Source organism: Coregonus clupeaformis, chromosome 1 (genome assembly GCF_020615455.1).
Source record: "Coregonus clupeaformis isolate EN_2021a chromosome 1, ASM2061545v1, whole genome shotgun sequence".
NCBI lineage: Eukaryota > Metazoa > Chordata > Actinopteri > Salmoniformes > Salmonidae > Coregonus > Coregonus clupeaformis.
Window position 1 is genome coordinate 81,619,522 of NC_059192.1, and position 24,027 is coordinate 81,643,548.

General features: G+C 43.2%; 1 protein-coding gene across 2 annotated transcripts in view; it reads left to right on the plus strand.

Annotated features, from left to right (window-relative positions):
- LOC121575089 (collagen alpha-1(XXI) chain) overlaps positions 1-24,027 on the plus strand; it is a 117,210-nt gene that overhangs the window by 8,771 nt on the left and 84,412 nt on the right. For both annotated transcript variants that reach the window (XM_041887930.2, XM_041887939.2), the window contains exons 2-3: positions 4,059-4,189; positions 4,406-4,966. In XM_041887930.2, the coding sequence (XP_041743864.2) occupies positions 4,090-4,189; positions 4,406-4,966 (661 nt within the window). In that variant the 5' untranslated portion in view covers positions 4,059-4,089. The remainder of the gene's footprint in view (positions 1-4,058; positions 4,190-4,405; positions 4,967-24,027) is intronic.

Genomic DNA, 24,027 nt, shown 5'->3' on the forward strand with positions numbered 1-24,027 from the left:
TTGGCCATCAAGGAAAACGCTATGTCTGGCGCAAACCCAACACCTCTCATCACCCCGAGAACACCATCCCCACAGTGAAGCATGGTGGTGGCAGCATCATGCTGTGGGGATGTTTTTCATCGGCAGGAACTGGGAAACTGGTCAGAAGGAATGATGGATGGCGCTAAATATAGGGAAATTCTTGAGGGAAACCTGTTTCAGTCTTCCAGAGATTTGAGACTGGGACGGAGGTTCACCTTCCAGCAGGACAATGACCTTAAGCATACTGCTAAAGCAACACTTGAGAGGTTTAAGGGGAAACATTTAAATATCTTGGAATGGCCTAGTCAAAGCCCAGACCTCAATCCAATTGAGAATCTGTGGTATGACTTTAAGATTGCTGTACACCAGCGGAACCCATCCAACATGAAGGAGCTGGAGCAGTTTTGCCTTGAAGAATTGACAACAATCCCAGTGGCTAGATGTGCCAAGCTTATAGAGACATACCCCAAGAGACTTGCAGCTGTAAGTGTGAATAGTTATGCACGCTCAAGTTTTCTGTTTTTTTGTATTATTTCTTCTTTGTTTCACAATAAAAAATATTTTGCATCTTCAAAGTGGTAGGCATGTTGTGTAAATCAAATGATACAAACCCCCCAAAAATCAATTTTAATTCCAGGTTGTAAGGCAACAAAATAGGAAAAATGCCAAGGGGGGTGAATACTTAAGCAAACCACTGTATAATAATAAATAAAAATAAAAAGACTGCATGTGCTAATCTTGAAATAGCCATTTTAGTATGTGCACTTAAAGTGCACCAAGTAGCTTTGCAGTTGTGAAAACGATACATCAACTTTTATCCCTAACAACAACTCTATAAAGTAGAAGAAAATAGCAACCAAAGATGGTAGGGTAAGAACCAAAAAATCTGTAATTTATCATGTATATGGGTTTGTGGTCTGGTTAACTCTGGTGGTAGCAACTTTTCTGGAAAAGTGGGAGGAATCAGCTGTTTAACATGAGCTTCCTGACTCCCATGTCCAGCTGGATACAACCCACTAGGCATGACATAAATATTTTACTCAGTATTGCTGCAAACTAGATGAATAACTACATCCCCCAAGGATTTTTAAGTCATGTTTTGGTTTCAAGTTTTAGGCAATATGTCTGGCAGAAGAATCTGTATGTTGGTAATGTTGTATTTTTCTCAGGGTTATAATATACTGCATACCAGCGTCATTATTCCTGCCATTCCATCATCTTGACCAAGGTGGAGAGCTATAAAGTGTCTGCACTGCCCCAATAAACTCAGAGGTCAATGAGTGGGTCATAGAAGAAGAAAAAAAAGCCATATGGTGAACAGCACGGCACTGCACTGACCTGAAAACAAATGCATCAATGGGTAATTTTAGAGAATTTTAACGTACATTCAGGAATGAGCATCGTTAACTTTGTCATCCAATCAGGTCTCTTTATCTCTTGGACAATGGTTGCCATCCATTTGTCATGACTACATGTGTTTGGTCACTGTCCAGAGCTGGAATTTCACTGTCTGACGCCGTAAATTAATTCCATGTGGTTTTGGCAGAAATGTAGAAATATCCAGTTCGGAGGAAAGTCAATAGAGGGAAAAGCCATGCTAACTGGCTCATGTCACTTCCCCCGGTGCTCTGGACAGGTTGGGGGGAAAGGCCGGAACAAAATGGCCGGCTCTACCATGGCAGCTTGGCCCCTCACTGAGCTGTGCCTCAAATCCTGTGTCAGGGAGTGGAAAAACCCAGTCATGTTATGGCTGTGACAACAAACCGACTGCACAGTTACATATGGTGGATGAGACTTAGATCTCGGTCATTGCAGAATTGACCTATCCAAGTCTAGTCATTGTCTCAGGAAAACCCACTGCTTTAAGTTGATCGGATGGATTGACTGAGCTGACCAAAGGCCCTTCCTTCCTTCCTTCCTTCCTTCCTTCCTTCCTTCCTTCCTTCCTTCCTTCCTTCCTTCCTTCCTTCCTTCCTTCCTTCCTTCCTTCCTTCCTTCCTTCCTTCCTTCCTTCCTTCCTTCCTTCCTTCCTTCCTTCCTTCCTTCCTTCCTTCCTTCCTTCCACAAATGCTTTCTATGGAGCATACAGTATCTGTTCCTCAGTGGAGGCTGCTGAGGGGAGGATGGCTCATAATAATGGCTGATACCATTGCACACATTCCACTCCAGCCTGTCCTCCCCAATTAAGGTGCCACCAACCTCCTGTGCTGTTCCTCATTTATAGCAGCTTCTTCTAATGTCTGCCGTTTCTTACTTTCACTTGCTGGAAACAGCAATGAAATACACAGTTTCCTAAAGCGAGAGAAACAAAGAAGTATGATCAAAAGTATTCCAAAAAAGGTCCAGTTGCCAGGACCACTAATACAAATTTCATCTAGACACCGTTGCCCTAGAGCACACAAAAAACTATACATACCTCGGCCTAAACATCAGCTCCACAGGTAACTTCCACAAAGCTGTGAACGAGCAAGAAGGGCTTTCTATGCCATCAAAAGGAACATAAAATTTGACATACCAATTAGGATCTGGCTAAAAACATTTGAACCCATTGCCCTTTATGGTTGTGAGGTCTGGGGTCCGCTCACCAACCAAAAATTAACAAAATGGAACAAACACCAAATTGAGACTCTGCATGCAGAATTCTGCAAAAATATCCTCTGTGTACAACGAAAAACAACAATTAATGCATGCAGAGCAGAATTAGGCCGATAATGATCAAAATCCAGAAAAGAGCCGTTAAATTCTATAACCACTTAAAAGGAAGTAATTCCCAAACTTTCCATAACAAAGCCATCACCTACAGAGAGATGAACTTGGAGAAGAGTCCCCTAAGTAAGCTGGTCCTGGGGCTCTGTTCACAAACACAAACAGACCCCACAGAGCCCCAGGACAACAACAACAACACAATTAGACCCAACCAAATCATGAGAAAATAAAAAGAGAATTACTTGACACATTGGAAAGAATTAACAAAAAAAACAGAGCAAACTAGAATGCTATTTGGCCCTAAACAGAGAGTACACAGTGGCAGAATACCTGACCACTGTGACTGACCCAAACTTAAGGAAAGCTTTGACTATGTACAGACTCAGTGAGCATAGCCTTGCTATTGAGAAAGGACGCCGTAGGCAGACCTGGCTCTCAAGAAAAGACAGGCTATGTGCATACTGCCCACAAAATGAGGTGGAAACTGAGCTGCACTTCCTAACTTCCTGCCAAATGTATGACCATATTAGAGACACATATTTCCCTTAGATTACAGAGATCCACAAAGAATTAGAAAACAAACCCAATTTTGATAAACTCCCTTATCTACTGGGTGAAAAACCACAGTGTGCCATCACAGCAGCAAGATTTGTGACCTGTTGCCACAAGAAAAGGGCAACCAGTGAAGAACAAACACCATTGTAAATACAACCCATATTTATGTTTATTTATTTTCCCATTTGTACTTTAACTATTTGCACATTGTTACATCACTGTATATAGACATAATATGACATTTGAAATGTCTTTATTCTTTTGGAACTTCTGAGTGTAATGTTTACTGTTAATATTTATTGTTTATTTCACTTTTGTTTACTATCTACTTCACTTGCTTTGGCAATGTTAACATACGTTTCCCATGCCAATAAAGCCCGTAAATTGAGAGAGCGAGAGAGAGCGAGAGAGTGCACGCGCGAGAGAGAGAGAGAGAGAGAGAGAGAGCAAGAGAGAGAGAGAGAGAGAGAATGAGAGAGATAATGAGAGAGAAAGAGAGAGAGACTTCAGAATGCTATTCCATGTTTCATTGTCACTAACATACTTATTTTCCATTGTAAGTTGCTTTATCTTGTTTACAACAAATGCAATATACTGACCCTCCATATTTTGTCACAGTTTTCTACTTTCAATATTCAAGATATGCATTGCATGGAATTCAAGTAAGAACAATGACGAGTAAGCAAAACTGTCTGCAGTTCTTTGATTTGTTAACTGATAAGAATAATTGGAACGACAATCTCAGCTATGCATGTGTTGTTTCCCTTTCCCTATAGGTGCACAATTGGAGTTTGGTACTTCAGTATCATGGGTTGCAAAACCAGATCCATGCATTGTGTCTTGCGGTGTCTGTGCTTCATGCTCCTTCACTTGTCTTGTACAGCACAAGATGAGGACATGAGATTCAGTAAGCGTGCTTCTGTCTTCGTCGTTATTTGTGACACATTTCCATTGCATGGTGTCCATTATTGCTCATTTGTACTATAAATACAGAATGGATGTTCAGGAATGCTCTCTATGTACTGTATTGGTAAAGGTCATTCCTTTATAAGAAGTGAATACTCTTCATTCATGTTTTTTCAAGGCAGTGTAAAACCACTCATCTTTATCATCTCTCTTACAGGTTGTAAAACTGTTGCAAGCGATTTGGTCTTTATCCTAGACGGCTCGTGGAGTGTAGCTGATGTGAACTTTGAAATAGTCAAGCGATGGCTTGTCAACATCACCACAAGCTTTAACATCGGCCAGAAGTTCACCCAGGTCGGAGTGGTCCAATACAGCGATGATCCAATCATAAATATCCCGTTAGGGAAGCACCTTCGTAGCAAGGATCTCATCAGAGCCATGGAATCCATCGATTACATGGGGGGAAACACAAGGACTGGGACGGCCATACAGTTTGCCAGCGACAAACTGTTTAACCTGTCTGAACGAGGCCCAAAGGGCGTTGCTAGAATCGCTGTGGTCCTAACAGACGGAAAGTCACAAGATGAGGTGAAAGCATCAGCAGAGGAAGCCAGGAGAAGAGGAATAATCATCTTTGCTATTGGTGTGGGATCCGAGACGGAAGAGGAGGAGTTGAACGCTATTGGAAACAAGCCTTCATCCAACTACGTGTTTTATGTCCATGACTATAAAGCTATTTCCAAGATCCGTGAGACCATAAGGCAGAAGTTGTGTGAAGGTAGGCATTTTCTTATGAGGAAATGGGGATTCTCATGAGCCCCATCCCTCAGCTTTATAACAAACCAAGTGGTGGGGCTGCCATTTCTGTTGTTGTTCAAAATTAAGGTGTGGGTCTCTAAAGACCCTTCGGTCGATTTTAACATGTTTGCACATTGCTAAACATTCAAGCTCTTAAGAAACAGGAAATGTCATGAAATCAAATGTTGTCTCAAGATCTAATGATTGGGAATCTAATGTTTTCTGAAGTTGTTTACTGTGTTGGATGACTAGCCAAACTGTGTCAAGAGAGTAATGTCAACGTGATGTCACTGCTTCAGGGTGAAGTAAAGGTTAGTGAAGTTATTACTAGGGCACCAGGTTCAACTGCTATTGATCTATACCTAATCTTTGTCAAACTGAAAGGGGTAGAGTATGTGCATGGCTTTTGGCACTTGGCAATGAGTCATAGTAGAATACGAACTGGATGTTTACAGCCTTGTTGAAATACTTTTAAAACAAAATGGTTTTTATTTTTATTTTATTTTTTATTTAACCTTTATTTAACCAGGTAGGCCAGTTGAGAACAAGTTTTCATTTACAACTGCGACCTGGCCAAGATAAAGCAAAGCAGTGTGATAAAAACAACAACAACAGAGTTACATATGGAATAAACAAAAACAAAACGTACAGTTATTAACACAATAGAAAATCTATATACAGTGTGTGCAAATGTAGTAAGTTATGGAGGCAATAAATAGGCATTCGTGCAAAATAATTACAATTTAGTATTAACACTGGAGTGATAGATGTGCAGAAGATGATGTGCAAATAGAGATACTGGGGTGCGAATTAGCAAAATAAATAACAATGTAAATAACAATATGGGGATGAGGTAGTTGGGTGGGCTAATTACAGATGGGTTGTGTACAGGTGCAGTGATCGGTAAGCTGCTCTGACAACTGATGCTTAAAGTTAGTGAGGGAGATAAGTGTCTCCAGCTTCAGAGATTTTTGCAGTTCGTTCCAGTCATTGGCAGCAGAGAACTGGAAGGAATGGTGGCCAAAGGAGGTGTTGGCTTTGGGGATGACCAGTGAGGGCCAGCCAACGAGAGAGTACAGGTCACAATGGTGGGTAGTATATGGGGCTTTGGTGACAAAACGGATGGCACTGTGATAGACTACATCCAATTTGCTGAGTAGAGTGTTGGAAGCTATTTTGTAAATGACATCGCCGAAGTCAAGGATCGGTAGGATAGTCAGTTTTACGAGGGCATGTTTACATTTTACATTTTACATTTTACGTCATTTAGCAGACGCTCTTATCCAAGAGCATACATTTTTATTTTTATACTGGAATCGAACCCACAACCCTGGCGTTGCAAATGCCATGCTCTACCAACTGAGCTACATCCCTGCCGGCAATTCCCTCCCCTACCCTGGACGAGCCTGCCAGGCGCCGCCCCACGGGTCTCGCCCGCTACGACAGAGCCTGGATGTTTGCAGCATGAGTGAAGGAGGCTTTGTTGCGAAATAGGAAGCGGATTCTAGATTTAACTTTGGATTGGAGATGCTTAATGTGAGTCTGGAAGGAGAGTTTACGGTCTAACCAGACACCTAGGTATTTGTAATTGTCCACATATTCTAAGTCAGACCTGCCGAGAGTAGTGATTCTAGTCGGGCGGGCAGATGCAAGCAGCGTTCGATTGAAGATCATGCATTTAGTTTTAATAGCGTTTAAGAGCAGTTGGAGGCTACGGAAGGAGTGTTGTATGGCATTGAAGCTCGTTTGTTAACACAGTGTCCAATGAAGGGCCAGATATATACAAAATGGTGTTGTCTGCGTAGAGGTGGATCTGAGAGTCACCAGCAGCAAGAGCGACATCATTGATATACACAGAGAATAGAGTTGGCCCGAGAATTGAACCCTGTGGCACCCCCATAGAGACTGCCAGAGGTCCAGACAACAGGCCCTCCGATTTGACACATTGAACTCTATCTGAGAAGTAGTTGGTGAACCAGGCGAGGCAGTCATTTGAGAAACCAAGGCTAATTAGTCTGCCAATAAGAATGCGGTGGTTGACAGAGTCAAAAAACCTTGGCCAGGTCGATGAAGACGGCTGCACAGTACTGTCTTTTATCGATCGCGGTTATTATATCGTTTAGGACCTTGAGCGTGGCTTAGTTGCACCCATGACCAGCTCGGAAACCAGATTACATAGCGGAGAAGGTACGGTGGGATTCGAAATGGTCAGTGATCTGTTTGTTAACTAGGCTTTCAAATACTTTCGAAAGGCAGGGCAGGATGGATATAGGTCTGTAACTGTTTGGATCTAGAGTGTCACCCCCTTTGAAGAGGGGGATGACCGCGGCAGCTTTCCAATCTCTGGGGATCTCAGACGATACTAAAGAGAGGTTGAACAGGCTAGTAATAGGGGTTGTAACAATTTCGGCGGCTAATCTTAGAAAGAAAGGGTCAAGATTGTCTAGCCCAGCTGATTTGTAGGGGTCCAGATTTGCAGCTCTTTCAGGACATCAGCTATCTGAATTTGGGTGAAGGAGAAGCGGGGGGGGGGCATGGGCATGTTTCAGCGGAGGGTGCAGAGCTGGTGGCCGGTGTAGGGGTAGCCAGGTGGAAAGCATGGCCAGCCGTAGCAAAATGCTTATTGAAATTCTCGAATATCATAGATTTATCGGTGGTGACAGTGTTTCCTAGCCTCAGTGCATTGGGTAGCTGGGTGGAGGTGCTCTTATTCTCCATGGACTTTACAGTGTCCCAAAACTTTTTGGAGTTAGTGCTACAGGATGCAAATATATGTTTGAAAAAGCTAGCCGTTGCTTTCCTAACTGATTGTGTACATTGGTTCCTGACTTCCCTGAAAAGTTGCATATCGCGGGGGCTGTTCAATGCTAATGCAGTATGCCACAGGATGTTTTTGTGCTGGTCAAGGGCAGTCAAGTCTGGGGTGAACCAGGGGCTGTATCTATTCTTAGTTCTGAATTTTTTGAATGGGGCATGCTTATTTAAGATGGTGAGGAAAGCACTTTTGAAGAACATCCAGTCATCCTCTTCTGACGGAATGAGGTCAATATCCATCCAGGATACCCGGGCCAGGTCAATTAGAAAGGCCTGCTCGCTGAAGTGTTTTAGGGAGCATTTGACAGTGATGAAGGGTGGTCGTTTGACCACGGACCCATTACGGACGCAGGCAATGAGGCAGTGATCGCTGAGATCCTGGTTGAAGAGAGCGGAGGTGTATTTAGAGGGTAAATTAGTCAGGATGATATCTATGAGGGTGCCCATGTTTACGGATTTAGGGTTGTACCTGGTAGGTTCCTTGATAATTTGTGTGAGATTGAGGGCATCTAGTTTAGATTGTAGGATGGCTGGGGTGTGAAGCATGTCCCAGTTTAGGTCACCAAGCAGTACGAACTCTGAGGATAGATGGGGGGCAAGCAATTCACATATGGTGTCCAGGGCACAACTGGGGGCTGAGAGGGGTCTGTAGCAAGCGGCAACAGTGAGAGACTTATTTCTGGAAAGGTGGATTTTTAGAAGTAGAAGCTCAAACTGTTTGGGCACAGACCTGGATAGTATGATAGAGCTCTGCAGGCTATCTCTACAGTAGATTGCAACTCCGCCCCTTTGGTAGTTCTATCTAGACGGAAAATGTTGTAGTTCGGAATGGACATTTCTGAATTTTTGGTGGCCTTCCTAAGCCAAGATTCAGACACTTCTAGAACATCAGGGTTGGCAGAGTGTGCTAACGCAGTGAATAACTCAAACTTGGGGAGGAGACTTCTGATGTTAACATGCAATAAACCAAGGCTTTTACGGTTACAGAAGTCAACAAATGATAGCGCCTGGGGGGTAGGAGTGATACTGGGGGCTACAGGGCCTGGGTTAACCTCTACATCACCAGAGGAACAGAGGAGGAATAGAATAAGGATACGGCTAAAGGCTTTAAGAACTGGTCTTCTAGTGCATTTGGTACAGAGAAAGGGGGCAGATTTCTGGGGCGTTGTAAAATAGATTCAGGGCATTATGTACAGACAAGGATATGGAAGGATATGAGTACAGTGGAGGTACATCTAAGCATTGGGTAACTATGAAAGAGATAGCATCACTGGAGGTACCGATTGAGCCGGTCTCCGCGTGTATGGGACAAAGGAGCTCTCTGAGGCTGGTTGAGCTGAACTTGGGGCTCTACAGTAAAATTGTATAATAAGAACTAACCCAAACAGCAATAGGCTAGGCATATTGACATGGGAGAGAGGCATAACGCAATCACAGGTGTTATTCGAGAGGGCTAAGACAACAACTGGTAATGGCAACAAAACTTTGGGCTGAGGCTAAACAGATAAACAGGTTGGGGTACCGTGTAAAGAAACAGTCCAGCAGGCATTAGCTGTGTAGCTGAGTGATCATAAGGTCCAGTGAACAGCACTAAGTAAGTCCGGGAGCAGATCGTAGGCTGCTAAAGCACAGGCGAGCAGGAAACACTGCTGATGATTGCGCGTGCAAGCAGGCCGGGGCTAGCAGATGGATCTTTGTGGTCGTCGCAACGGGAAGCCTGTTGAAACCACATTAGACGATTACGTCGGCAGACCAGACGTGATGGATCGGTGGGGCTCCGTGTCGACACTAGGAGGTCCCGTCCGGTTGACAGAGAGGTAGATAGCCGGGAGATGGGCCTGGCTCGAGGCTAGCTCAAGACTAACTGGTACGTCGGTAAGTGGATATTAGCCAACAACAGCCATTCGGTTGCAGCTAGCTAGTTGCGATGGTCCGTGTTAAGGTCCAGTGATTCAGTTATTCCGGCAGAAAATCCAATATGCTCTGGGTCGATAGCACGCTGTGCAGACTGGCCGATAATTGTCCAGGCTAGAACTGGCTGGTAGGTAGTGCAGGCCACGGACAGTGGTGAAGACCGCTAACGGTGGCTAATAGCAAGTAGCTAGTTAGCTGGCTAGCTGGCTAGTTTCAGCCGTAGGAACAAGAACAACAACACCCAGAACAAAACATAGAACAATAGTTAGGAAAATGGTACCTATTTGAGAGGTTGTATCCACTTATATCCAAACAATAAGGAAGGTGGATCCCTTGTAAATGAATAGCCTACTGGAAATAGAAGGCCATTTTCCGTTAAGAACAATTGTGGAACTGTGAGAGTGTGATTTGAAGGAGTCAGGCGCAGGAGAGTAAATCACAGAATACAGAGTTTATTCAGTAGTACACAGTTACTACGGCAATACAAAGTACAGGTAACTCCACTGAGCTACACTCATCTCACATGAAACAATCACCCAAAAGGACAAGGGGGCAGAGGGAACACTTATACATGTACTAATGAGGGGAACATGAACCAGGTGTGTGTAATTGACAAGACAAGACAAATGGAATGATGAGATATGGCGCGGCAGTGGCTAGAAAGCCGGTGACGACGAATGCCGAAGCCTGCCCGAACAAGGAGGGGAGGCAGCTTCGGAGGAAGTCGTGACAGTACCCCCCCCTTTGACGCGCAGCTCCAGCAGCGCGCCGACCCCGGCCTCTGGGACGGCCAGGAGGACACGGAGCAAGGCGAGCCGGATGGCGACGGTGGAAATCCCTCAACAGGGAGGGATCGAGGATATCCGTCTCCTCCGCTCGCCCAAACCAGTCATCCACAGCATGAGCCACGGTCTGGCTCTGGTGCCACGGTGCCAGAACCGGTTGGTAACCTAAAACACATTGGCATGGCGTTAGGCTAGTGGAGGAGTGACGGAGAGTTCTGGGCATATTCGGCCCGTGGCAAGAACACCGACCACTCCCCCTGCCAGTCCTGGCAGTAGGACCGCAGGAACCTACCCACATCCTGATTTACCCGTTTCACCTGCCCATTAGACTCGGTGTGGAAACCAGAGGTCAGGCTGACCGAGGTCAGGCTGACCGAGCCCCCCAGACGTTCCATGAACGCCTTCCAGACCTTGGATGTGAACTGGGGACCTTGTCAGACACTATATCCTCTGGTACCCCATAGTGCCGAAAGACGTATGTAAACAGGGCCTCCGCAGTCTGCAGGGCCGTGGGAGACTGGGCAGAGGAAGGAGGCGGCAGGCCTTGGAAAAGCGGTCCACAATGAACAGGATGGTGGTGTTACCTTGGGAGAGGGGAAGATCAGTCAGGAAATCAACACTCAAGTGAGACCATGGTCGTTGTGGATCTGGTAAAGGTTGTAACTTACCCGCTGGGAGGTGCGTAGGTGCCTTACTCTGGGCGCACACCGAGCAGGAGGAGACATACACCCTCACGTCCTTAGCCAAGGTAGGCCACCAGTACTTTCCGGTGAGGCAGCGCACTGTACGACCGATACCTGGGTGACCAGAGAAGGGTGATGTGTGTGCCCAGTAGATCAGACGATCACGGATAAGAGCAGGCACGTACTGCAGCCCAGCTGGACACTGAGGTGGAGATGGCTCTGTGCGTAACGGCTGCTCTATATCCACGTCCATCGCCCATACTATCGGCGCCACAATGCAGGAGGCCAGGAGTATGGGGGTGTTGTCTCTGGGCCTCTCCTCTGTGTCATACAGCCGTGACAATGCGTCTGCCTTCACGTTCTTCGTACCCGGGATGTATGATAGTGTGAAATCAAACTGGGTGAAGAATAGGGCCCAACTGGCCCGGTGAGGATTCAGCCTCCTCGCTGCCCGGATGTACTCCAGGTTACGGAGGGCCGTCCAGACGAGGAAAGGGTGTTTCGGCTCCTTCGAGCCAATGCCTCCACACGGTCAGGGCTCGGACAACAGCCAACAGATCCCAATCACCAACGTCGTAGTTCTGCTCCGCCGGGGCTGAGCTTCTTAGAGAAGAAGGCACAGGGACGGAGATTGGGTGGCGTGCCCAAGTGTTGAGATAGGACAGCGCCTATCCCTACCTAGGACGCATCCACCTCCACTACGAATGGTAGTGATGGATCGGGGTGGGCCAGTACCGGGGCTGAGGTGAACAGACCCCTCAGGTTACTGAAATCCTGTCAGCCTCAGCAGACCAGCGGAGCTGGGACAGCCCACCCTTCAACAGAGATGTAATGGGAGCTGCGACCTTGCCAAAGCCACGGATAAACCTCCGATAGTAGTTGGCGAAGCCAAGAAAGCGCTGCACCTCCTTAACCGTGGAAGGAGACGGACTGCTGGAAAAACATACACTTCTCTGCCTTGGCATAAAGGTCATTTTCCAACAGTCGGGCCAGCACTTTGCGAACCAGGGACACATGCTCGGCGCGCATAGCGGAATACACCAGAATGTCATCGTTGTAGACCACTACACCGCGACCAAGCATGTCCCGAAACACCTCGTTCACAAAGGACTGGAAGACGGATGGAGCATTCATCAAACCTTAGGGCATCACCAGGTATTCATAATGCCCCGTGGTTGTACTGAATGCTGTCTTCTGCTCATCCTCCTCTCGGATACGCACCAGGTTGTACGCACTCCTGAGATCTAATTTGGTGAAGAAGCGCGCCCCATGCATTGACTCGATCACTGAAGGAATGAGGGGGAGAGGATAACTGAATCTTATCGTCTCCTTTTTCAGTGGTCGATAATCAATGCAAGGGCGCAGACAGCCGTCTTTCTTCTTCACAAAAAAGAAACTTGAGGAGGTGGGTGAAGTGGAGGGACGTATATACCCCTGGCACAGGCACTCGTGATGTATGTTTCCAAAGCCTCCATTTCAGCCTTTGACAGGGGATACACAAGACTCCTGGGAGGCACAGCATCTACCCGGAGGTTTATCGTGCAATCCCCCGCCCTATTAGGTGGTAACTTGGTCGCATGCGTTTTAGAAAACGCGTGTGCCAAATTGAGTTATTCGGGGGAATATGCACGGTGGAGGTACTGTCTGGACTTTCCACCGTGGTTGCTCCAACGGAAACACCTAGACACCTACCCTGACACTCTCGCGACCACCCCGTGAGAACCCTCTGCGGCCATGAGAATGTGGGGTGGTGGAGTGCTAACCAAGGGATACCTAATACCACAGGAAAAGCAGGAGACTCAATAAAAAAAAGTGACCTTCTCGCAATGAGTCTCGTTAGTAATCATGGTGACTGGTGCTGTAACTTATGCTGTAACTTCCCTAACAAACCCAGACCCTAATGGTCGACTATCAAGTGCTCTGATGGGGAGTGGAATGGATAGGGGAACCAATGAAATGCCTAGACTGTGTGAGAATGCCCTGTCCATAAAGTTCCCAGCTGCGCCTGAATCGACTAGCGCCTTACATTGGGGAACTACCATGTGATCAGGAAAGTAGCTGGGTAGGGTACAGTGCACAGCAGAGGGCTCTGAACAAGTGTGGGTGTTCGATACCTGGGGTGATGCGAGAGTGCCCTGCCTGCCGCCTCCAGACCCAAAAGAACGCTGACGACATCGTCCAGTGTAATGTCCCTTCGTGCCACCAGAGTGACACTGGCGCTGTCATCCTCTGCTCTCTCGGATAGCGGTTCCACCCAGCTCCATCAGCTCGGGATCCGAGTTGGCCGGGGTGGGAACGGGCAGACCCTATCCAGGACGTCATCTGGCTGCCAGCAGGTTATCCAAACGGATGGTCATGTCCACCAGTTGCGTGAAGAACAACATGGTTTCTCAGCAGGCTAGCTCCCTTCGGACGTCCTCCCGCAGATGGCACGGAAAGTGGTCGATAAGGGCCTGCTCATTCCACCCGGACCCAGCTGCTAGAGTCCGAAACTCCAAGGCGAAGTCCTGCGCAGTCCTCGTCCCCTGCCTCAGGTGGACCAGCTGCTCGCTCACCTCTCGACCTTCGGGCAGGTAATCGAAGACAGCCCGAAAGAGGCGAGCGAACTCCCTGTAATTGTCCAACGCGGCTCCTCCTTCGTTCCAGACCGCGTTGACCCACTCCAGGGCTTTCCCCGAGAGGCAGGAGATGAGGGCGGACACCTTCTCCCGCTCCGATGGGGCCGGCCTGATGCTGGAGAAGTAGAGCTCCAGTTGGAGGAGGAATCCTTGGCAGAGAGCAACTGTCCCATCGAACTCCCGTGGTCGGGATATATAGATCCCTCTGGGTGCTGGGGTGTGGGTGGCTGGATCCGGTTGCCCAGCTGGTCTTGACAGATCGGGTCCTCTGCTTTCCAGGCATTGGACGACCTGAAGAACCCAATCCATCGCTTCTCCCAAGCTGGCTAGCATCGTTGAATGCTCCTGGACCCGTGCCACGACTCCAGGCATGCGCTCCTCTCCCCCTGACTCCATAGCGGCTGGGTGATTCTGTGAGAGTGTGATTTGAAGGAGTCAGGCGCAGGAGGGTAAATCACAGAATACAGAGTTTATTCCGTAGTACACAGTTACGCTGGATAGCGTCTACAGTCAAGTGAGCAAAACAGACGCACTAAAACAAATACAGTTACATAGGGAAAACATACCCCGGCAATACAAAGTACAGGTAGCTCCACTGAGCTACACTCATCTCACATGAAACAATCACCCACAAGGACAAGGGGGCAGAGGGAACACTTATACATGTACTAATGAGGGGAATACGAACCAGGTGTGTGTAATTGACAAGACAAGACAAATGGAATGATGAGATATGGAGCGGCAGTGGCTAGAAGGCTGGTGATGACGAACGCCGTAGCCTGCCCGAACAAGGAGGGGAGTCAGCTTCGGAGGAAGTTGTGACAGGGACTTGCTTTAGCTCTTTAAAAGTATTTTTGTGGTAGTGGAAGTAGTGTTCTGAGTTTAGATTTAAAAGCAGACAAGTAGACTAAGATTTCATACGCGCTAAGTTTTTGTCTAACTTGTTGGGATAGTAGTCAACATTTCAGTTATCTAGAAAAATATAGAGAAAATGCAGTTGATGCAGTTACTAAAACAGCTGTAACATTAGATTGGTAAAATATATGTCTGTTCTGATTTTAGATTTGAAAAGCGGAGAAGTAGACTAAGATTTCAAGCGCTCTAAGCTTTTGTCTAAGTTGTTGGGAAAGTGGTCAAAGTAGCTGATATGTGTCAAAAGTCACATTGTTACCTAATTGTCTCATGTTTAGAATGTGTTCCACCAGTGCTGAATTGAAATGAATTTATTTGGGTAACAGACATATTCAACAAAATGTACAATGTGGACCCAAAGGATAGCACTTAAAAGTATTAACTAAACTAAAACACCACTTTCCAAAGTGGTCCTTGATGGTAAAAACAATAACAAATATCATTATTAAAAGACAAAATTTGAAACAACCATAATACATTAATTTATATTGACATCCTAGAAAGTGGCACTATTCATTGCGCTTTTCCCTAACGTATAATTTGAAATGTATGTAAGTTCCGTGGCAGTTCATTCAACATTGGGAAGTTAGCTTAATGAAAGTAGTTGATGACCTGTAGGGAAGGCCTGGTCGCTCAAAGACCTCTACATCACGGTTGACAACTCCACGGTGTCCCCCTCCTAGAGTGCAAAGAACCTTGGCGTGACCCTGGACAACACCCTGTCATATTCTGCAAACATCAAAGCAGTGACTCGCTCCTGCACGTTCATGCTCTACAACATCCGTAGAGTATGACCCTAACTCACACAGGAAGCGGTACAGGTCCTAATCCAGTTACTTGTCATCTCCCATCTGGACTACTGCATCTCGCTGTTGGCTGGGCTCCCTGCTTGTGCCATCAAACCCTTGCTTATCCAGAATGCTGCAGCCCGCCTGGTGTTCAACCTTCCCAAGTTCTCCCATGTCACCCTGCTCCTCCGCACACTCCACTGTCTTCCAGTCGAAGCTTGCATCCACTACAAGACCATGGTACTTGCCTACGGAGCAGCAAGATTAACTGCCCCTCCCTACCTTCAGGCTATGCTCAAACCCTACACCCCAAACCGAGCACTCCGTTCTGCCACCTCTGGACTCTTCGCCCTACCACCCAGCTCCCCGTCAGCCCAGTTCAAGCTCTTATCTGTTCTGGCATCCAAATGTTGGAACCAGCTACCCCCTGAAGCTAGGATAGCAGAGTCCAAGCCCATCATCCAAAAACATTTGAAACCCTACCTCTTCAAAGAGTATCTTAAATAATCCCACAGCGTTTATAAATAAAATGCCTTTTGTGAAGTAACAATCGCACGTTACTTTTCCCCCCCTTACTAGCTCTGACTTCGCTGATAGCTACTTTATTGAGGACAAATTTACTTACTATGACTGTGATATATGGTTGTCACACCTAGCTATTTTAAGATGAATGTATATAAGGTATTTCAGTTTTTTATGTTTAATAAATTAGCAAAACATTTATAGAAACCTGTTTTCACTTTGTCATTATGTGGTATTGTGTGTAGATTGCTAAGGATATTTATTTTTTAATCCATTTTAGAATAAGGCTGTAACGTAACAAAATGTGGAAAAAGTCAAGGGGTCTGAATACTTTCCGAAGGCAATACCGTTCAAAAGTTTGGGGTCACTTACAAATGTCCTTCTTTTCGAAAGAAAAGCAATTTTTTTGTCCATTAAAATAACATAAAATTGATCAGAAATACAGTGTAGACATTGTTAATGTTGTAAATGGCTATTGTAGCTGGAAACTGCTGATTTTTAATGGAATATCTACATAGGTGTACAGAGGCCCATTATCAGCAACCATCAGTCCTGTGTTCCAATGGCACTTTGTGTATGCTAATCCAAGTTTATCATTTTAAAAGGCTAATTGATCATTAGAAAACCCTTTTACAATTATGTTAGCACAGCTGAAAACTGTTGTGCAACAGTGAAGAGGCGACTCAGGGATGCTGACCTTTTGGCAGAGTTGCAAAGAAAAAGCCATATCTCAGACTGCCCATCTTAATATTTTATTTTTATTGGCAAGTCTGAGATATGGCTTTTTCTTTGAAACTCTGACTAGAAGGTCAGCATCCCTTAGTCGCCTCTTCACTTTTGACGTTGAGACTGGTGTTTTGTGGGTACTATTTAATGAAGGTGCCAGTTGAGGACCTGTGAGGCGTCTGTTTCTCAAACTAGACACTCTAATGTATTTGTCCTCTTGCTCAGTTGTGCACCGGGGTCTCCCACTCCCATTTCTATTCTTGTTAGAGCCAGTTTGCGCTGTTCTGTGAAGGGAGTAGTACACAACGTTGTACGAGATCTTCAGTTTCTTGGTAATTTCTCGCATGGAATAGCCTTAATTTCTCAGAACAAGAATAGACTGACGAATTTCAGAAGAAAGTTATTTATTTCTGGCCATTTTGAGCCTGTAATCGAACCCACAATTGCTGATGCTCCAGAAACTCAACTAGTCTCAAGAAGGCCAGTTTTATTGCTTCTTTAATCAGCACAACAGTTTTCAGCTGTGCTAACCCAATTGAAAAAGGGGTTTCTAATGATCAATTAGCCTTTTAAAATGATAAACTTGGATTAGCAAACACAACGTGCCGTTGGAACACAGGACTGATGGTTGCTGATAATGGGCCTCTGTACACCTATGTAGATATTCCATTAAAAATCAGCCGTTTCCAGCTACAATAGCCATTTACAACATTAACAATGTCTACACTGTATTTCTGATCAATTTTATGTTATTTTAATGGACAAAAAAATTGCTTTTCTTTCGAAAAGAAGGACATTTCTTAGTGACCCCAAACTTTTGAACGGTATATATACGTATATATTGACGTCGGAAGTTCACATACACCTTAGCCAAATACATTTAAACTCAGTTTTTCACAATTCCTGACATTTAATCCTAGTAAAAATTCCCTGTTTTAGGTCAGTTATCATCACCACTTTATTTTAAGAATGTGAAATGTCAGAATAATAGTAGAGAGAATGATGTATTTCAGCTTTTATTTCTTTCATCACACTCAGTGGGTCAGAAGTTTACATACACTCAATTAGTATTTGGTAGAATTGCCTTTAAATTGTTTAAACTTGGGTCAAATGTTTCGGGTAGCCTTCCACAAGCTTCCCACAATAAGTTGGGTACATTTTGGCCCTTTACTCCTGACAAAGCTGGGGTAACTGAATCAGGTTTGTAGGCCTCCTTGCTCGCACACGCTTTTTCAGTTCTGCCCACAAATTTTCTATAGGATTGAGGTCAGGGCTTTGTAATACCTTGACTTTGGCCACTCCAATACCTTGACTTTGTTATCCTTAAGCCATTTTGCCACAACTTTGGAAGTATTTTGTCCATTTGGAAGACCCATTTGCGACCAAGCTTTAACTTCCTGACTGAGATGTTGCTTCAGTATATCCACATAATTTTCCTTCCTCATGATGCCATATATTTTGTGAAGTGCACCAGTCCCTCCTGCAGCAAAGCACCCCCACAGCATGATGCTTCCACTCCCGTGCTTCACGGTTGGGATGGTGTTCTTCGGCTTGCAAGCACCCCCTTTTCGTCCAAACATATCGATGGTCATTATGGCCAAACAGTTATATTTTTGTTTCATCAGACCAGAGGACATTTCTCCAAAAAGTACGATCTTTGTCCCTGTTATGATGAGTTTCTTGGGTATCAAATAATCAAGAAACAGTTAATGCAAATGTTTAATGATCGGTACCGGGTTCGTTACAGCAATGACCAGAGCTTTGCCCCTTGGTGTTACGAACTAACTTGAACAAAGAAGACACTACCTTATATACCCTCTATTACCCTCTTCCTGGCATACATCTGGCAAGTCTCCATGGGCACTCCCTGTCTTTGATGTTCATCACTCTTTACCCCAAGTCCCTATCCTAAACATCACTCATGCTATCCTAAACATCAGAAATCTCCTTTGACATAATGGAATGTAGACTTTCTGTCTCCTAACCACTTATCTAGTAACTCTAACCTATTCCCCACAATACTATGACATGACATCATTATACCATAAAAACATCATATCAATCCACTTTTTTTTTTCTTATCTTGTGGTAAGTAAGATCACTTAACCCCCATAAGTTCATATATAACTTCGTGTAAAATACAATATTCTCCAATCAGTAGTACATATATCTCTGACTAGATCCTAAACTATACTAGATAACTGAGAATTGATCCCTTCCACCTTTCATACCTGAATCCAACTCGATTCTCCATTTATTTAATCAACAAAGGTATAAATTCTCAGTCATCTATCTTATGTGATATCAAACCTCTCAAACCTCTATAAACTCAGTCTGAGTAAAAGATAAACACATAATTAACTGCTATATATTCATGCTAATAATCTATTTAGTCAAAACCTTATTTTTTATATATAAGGAAAAATCCCACGTAGACATCCCCCCCTTTTAAATTGACCCCTTTTTCTGATACACGCAATTTAAAAAATATCCATATAAATAAATTGTGACCATCATGACATCAACAATACACAATAATTCTACATAACCATTACGAAATTACATGAATATTATAATCTATACACATGAATATAAAAATAACAAAAACATTCGTCTTCATCATCCACGCGCAGTCAGAGGACCCCCAAGCTTATCACTGGTCACCTGGGGGATCTATCTGATCGACTGAGACTGTCCACATCTTCTTCCTGTAACCCTTAATTCCATGGCATACAATTCCAATTTAACATTCCTTGTCCTCAATCAACATTATCAATGGAATCTAAACTGGAACAAGATGACAAAGAAGAAGAATTAGTCCTCTCCCTCCTTGCATTAACATTAACTGACACATCTCTAACTGTAGTAACTGGCATGTTAGTAATCGTTTGTACAGATCTTAAAATCAATCCCCCAAAAAATTGAAAACATCACCCCATAACTATTGCTACAATAATTACTATGGTCACTAGAGGACCTAGAATGCTTGCCATCCATGTTCCTATGGAATTACCACTAAAAAAACATCAACACCATTCAAATTACCATATCCTCCTAATCTTAATATAATAACATCCAATGCCATGTGATTATCAATTACACATTCTAATGATTAACATCTCAGACCCAATTCTTAAAAACCCATGATTGTTAAAATATACAACGTTCAACTCCGACTTTGTCCTCCTAATATACCTCAAATATAACATACACATTATAACACTCTATTATCACTCCCTGTTAAATCATTACATCCCTAAACTATTCCTGCTTTAATAATTCAACCAAATTCAGATCATATGACAATATCATAACCCCATGATAATAACCAATTAAGTACTTGCCTATCAACATAAATATTTACCACTCTAAACATCCATATCAATATCACCCAATACTTCAAATCTATATCATTACTAATATGTTAATGCTTTAACCAAATTAATCAACATATTCATGATTTCATTCACAATCCTCACCTTAACTTCCATTACAACTTTCAGAATGTATACTTATATTATCATACATTATAAACATCCATAATTCAATTATGACCTTCCTCATCCTGATAATAAATACAGATCATTATCTCAATGCATTCTTAATACTATTAATTTAGCAGTGTATATACCTACTACCCAAATTATCAAATTTTGATAAATCCAATTTTATTATCAACAAGCAACCCCATTATTCCTCCCAGCACTTAAATCTTCTGGCGTCTCTTCATTATGTTCTTCAGACAGCTTCATATTTCAAAATGACCTGCCAATTACAATGTCACAACTACAATGTCTCATTCGATTCACCACCAACTCCACAATTTCAATGTCATGTCCATTTGCCAACCATTATACCAACAACATGAGAAATGTTGCATTTGAACAGATCTTTCTCCATTCTCACTCAATGGTGAACTATTTTCCCACTCCTTCGATATAAAAACATGAGAAAATCCTTTGATATCTTCGATTGGTTGTTGTAGACCAGTTGCATGTAGAAATTGTATTCTACAGAAACGTCTTCAACGCCCTCTGATATTCATCTTCAGCCGGTTCATAGTTTGTTACTTTTACTTATTTAGGTCCACACCATGCTAGGCCAAATTATCCCTACTATGCATTAAGATACCATCTGTATTTACCTCACTAGAAGACAAAAACACAACAGTTTAATTGATTTCATTTCTAAACCAATAAATCCATACAAACATTTATCATATGACAAATGATCATGCTTTAACAATTATTCCTAATACCAATTCCTAATATACTTCCCAATTTTTATTAGATAAACCCTTTAAATACATATAACCGAATGGAATGACAGCCAGTTGATTCCTGAAAATCTGGAAAATCTTGAAATTATTGGAGGTCTATAGCTCTGTTCCTCCACTGAGGTAATCAGCCATAACCCACATCTCATCAGTATCATTCCTCAAACATCATCCTCCATCACCTGATAATCGTCATCAACAGTATCCTCATCTCCCTCATCTCTAGATCGTCAGTTTCCTCGTAGCAATCCGTTGCATTGGTTGACATGATACCTGTTCAATCTCCCCTCTATCCATACCTCCGTTGGTGTAGACTGTGTGATGATGCATGAACCTTCTTCCTTCACTAGTTCTATGATCATGCAGAGTCCTTCTCCATTTATCACCATCTCTCTGTTGTTGTGTCCTTCTATCAGCATACCAATAGTCTCTGCTGCAAAAACACACAGACAAAACAAAACAATGCTCAGCCGAAGCGGTGCCATCTTCCTCCTCTGCGTTAGAAAAATCCTACAATGGTACATACAGATCTAGGAAACTCTCTCTCTTACTTGCCCCTCCATCAAGGTAGCCATCAACACCTATTACTAACCTTCCCACTTGGGTGTTGTCCATCAATTACTTCCTTAATCCTTTACCACCACATAGTCTCCAAGTTGCAAAAAAAATCCTGATTCTCCTGGTAGGTCTGGCAGAGAAGCCTTCACCTTTTCGAAAGAAAGTCTGCATAACATTGTTAGTTGAGACACAGCATGCTACTTCATCCTGTCTTCTTATCAGTCCTGCTAAGCCTTTTAGATTAGGAAGTGCACATTCTTGCAGCTTGTTATAGTCACTAATGTAATAGAAAGGCCTCCTCTAAATTCTGCCTTATACCACAAATACATTTTCCCCTAAAACATTTAATCTAACCCATAACACATTACTTACTACTGCTCATATTCTTAATACAATATGCAAATATACCAATAAATCCTCTTACCATTATTACTACCCCCTCTTTTGAACACATGAGTCACAACGTGATTCATGCTTTCAAAAACAAAACACCAACATTGTTTATTAAACCCTAATAAAAATGAAATTAAAATGACCAAATTTGATAATACCTCAATTTACTTCTATCCCGTAAAGTAATCCAAGATTAGTACACTTAACTAGCAACAGGTATCCCTCATTCAGTATAGCTCCCTCTCTCTTTAGTTATTTTATGGTTAGATTCATATACATTATTACCAAATTATAAACTTCTTCACAATTATCCTTATCATAACTAACCCCCAATTCAGCATGCCTCAAGGATTTACAGTGCGGGTGATCAAGCCACACTATAAAGCCAGGACAGATTGCAGAGGTCATTGAAATCATTCAACGAATTGTTCCATCAAGCCTACAGATTAGAGACTACTGAATTTTACTAACTGTTCCACCTAGCCTACAGACTTTTGAAACATCCCAATGAGATATAAAGAAATCCCCATGTTCCTGGAAGAGAAAGTATACATTTCGTTAACATATAATCAAAAATCCAAAGATAGTAATTACACACAAAACATGATACATATATCCACAGTCCTATCTCATCAATAATCGTTTATATCAAACTAATTCCTCATAACTACTCCATAAAAAGATAATATATAATCTCTCACAATATTAAAACCACTCAAAATTCCTCTGAGTTTACAATGATTATGTTGAATTGATTACCCTTCAGATCATATCCTTTTAAAATCTCACCATGATTATAGAACCCCTACATCTGCTCCTTTTGATCCCATATCAACTAATCCATTATTGTTTACTTTATCATCAAACTAGGAAATATCAGTTTCCCCTTTTTTTGTTCCTAACTTCCCTCTAAATGTCAAATTTCATACATTATCCAATACAACCACGTACTCCTCCTAAGTAAGACTAGCTATCTTATCCCCGGCATCGATGAAAAAATTGTTTGATACGTTGTCTCCTACTTTACCCCTAACATAATACTATAGGAGACTTCCATCAATCCTGGAGAAAAAAAACGCCCCCTCACAAAACACTGGATAATACCATGTTTATTAAGTTAACTACACCTTCTACTATAAACCTATAACCCCTTTCTAGTAATTTAATAATCGCAAACTGTTGCATTGATGTTTTAAATATAAACCTATTGTTTCATAATCCAAAACCCACAAAAAGATGTCCACTTAATCCATCAGGCCAACAGCAACAACTATCTCCCATCGTTCAATGTACTATAAACAGATTATCGTTATCAGAAGTAATGAACCAGTAATTCACGTCAATAGCATCAATGTAAAAGATTTGCTTTCTCTCCCTTCCTGGGCTCGAACCAGGGACCCTCTACACATATTGACAACATTCACCATCGACACACCATACAACATCTGCGATCCTTGCAAAGCAACTACTTCCAGTTCATAGAGCAAGTGATGTCACCTAATGAAAACCGCACTAGCTCTCACCGCTAACTAGCTAGCCATTTCATACCAAACATTCAACCCCCAATGACTTCCTACAAAATACGCGATCCTTGTACACCTAACGTAACCCATAATGTCCCTTACAGCACTCTCACGTTTCAGCAAGCCCCAATGGTTAACACCCGCAGACAAAAATTGAAATTCTTCAATTTTTACTAGCAGACCTAATAAAACACACTTTCAAACAGCGTTCTGCATTTACCTCTATCATAGGGTTTAAAAACGAACTTAACAACATTAACCATCCTAAATTGCCGTAGTAACGTCATGTTTGGTTCAGTTTATCTATTACGATATAAGACATTCACTTCTCCATGCGTCATAAACTATATCCTATTTCTCTTGTAATCAACTAAAATCATAGCCACACAATGAAACCATCACTCCGCCATTATCAGAATGAATGAGATCTAGTCAACTATCCTTTCTAAGTAGGCTACAAGTAACACCAAACACTTGCTCTAGTTTACCATCATATATTGAAATCATCCATTTATCACGATCCAATATA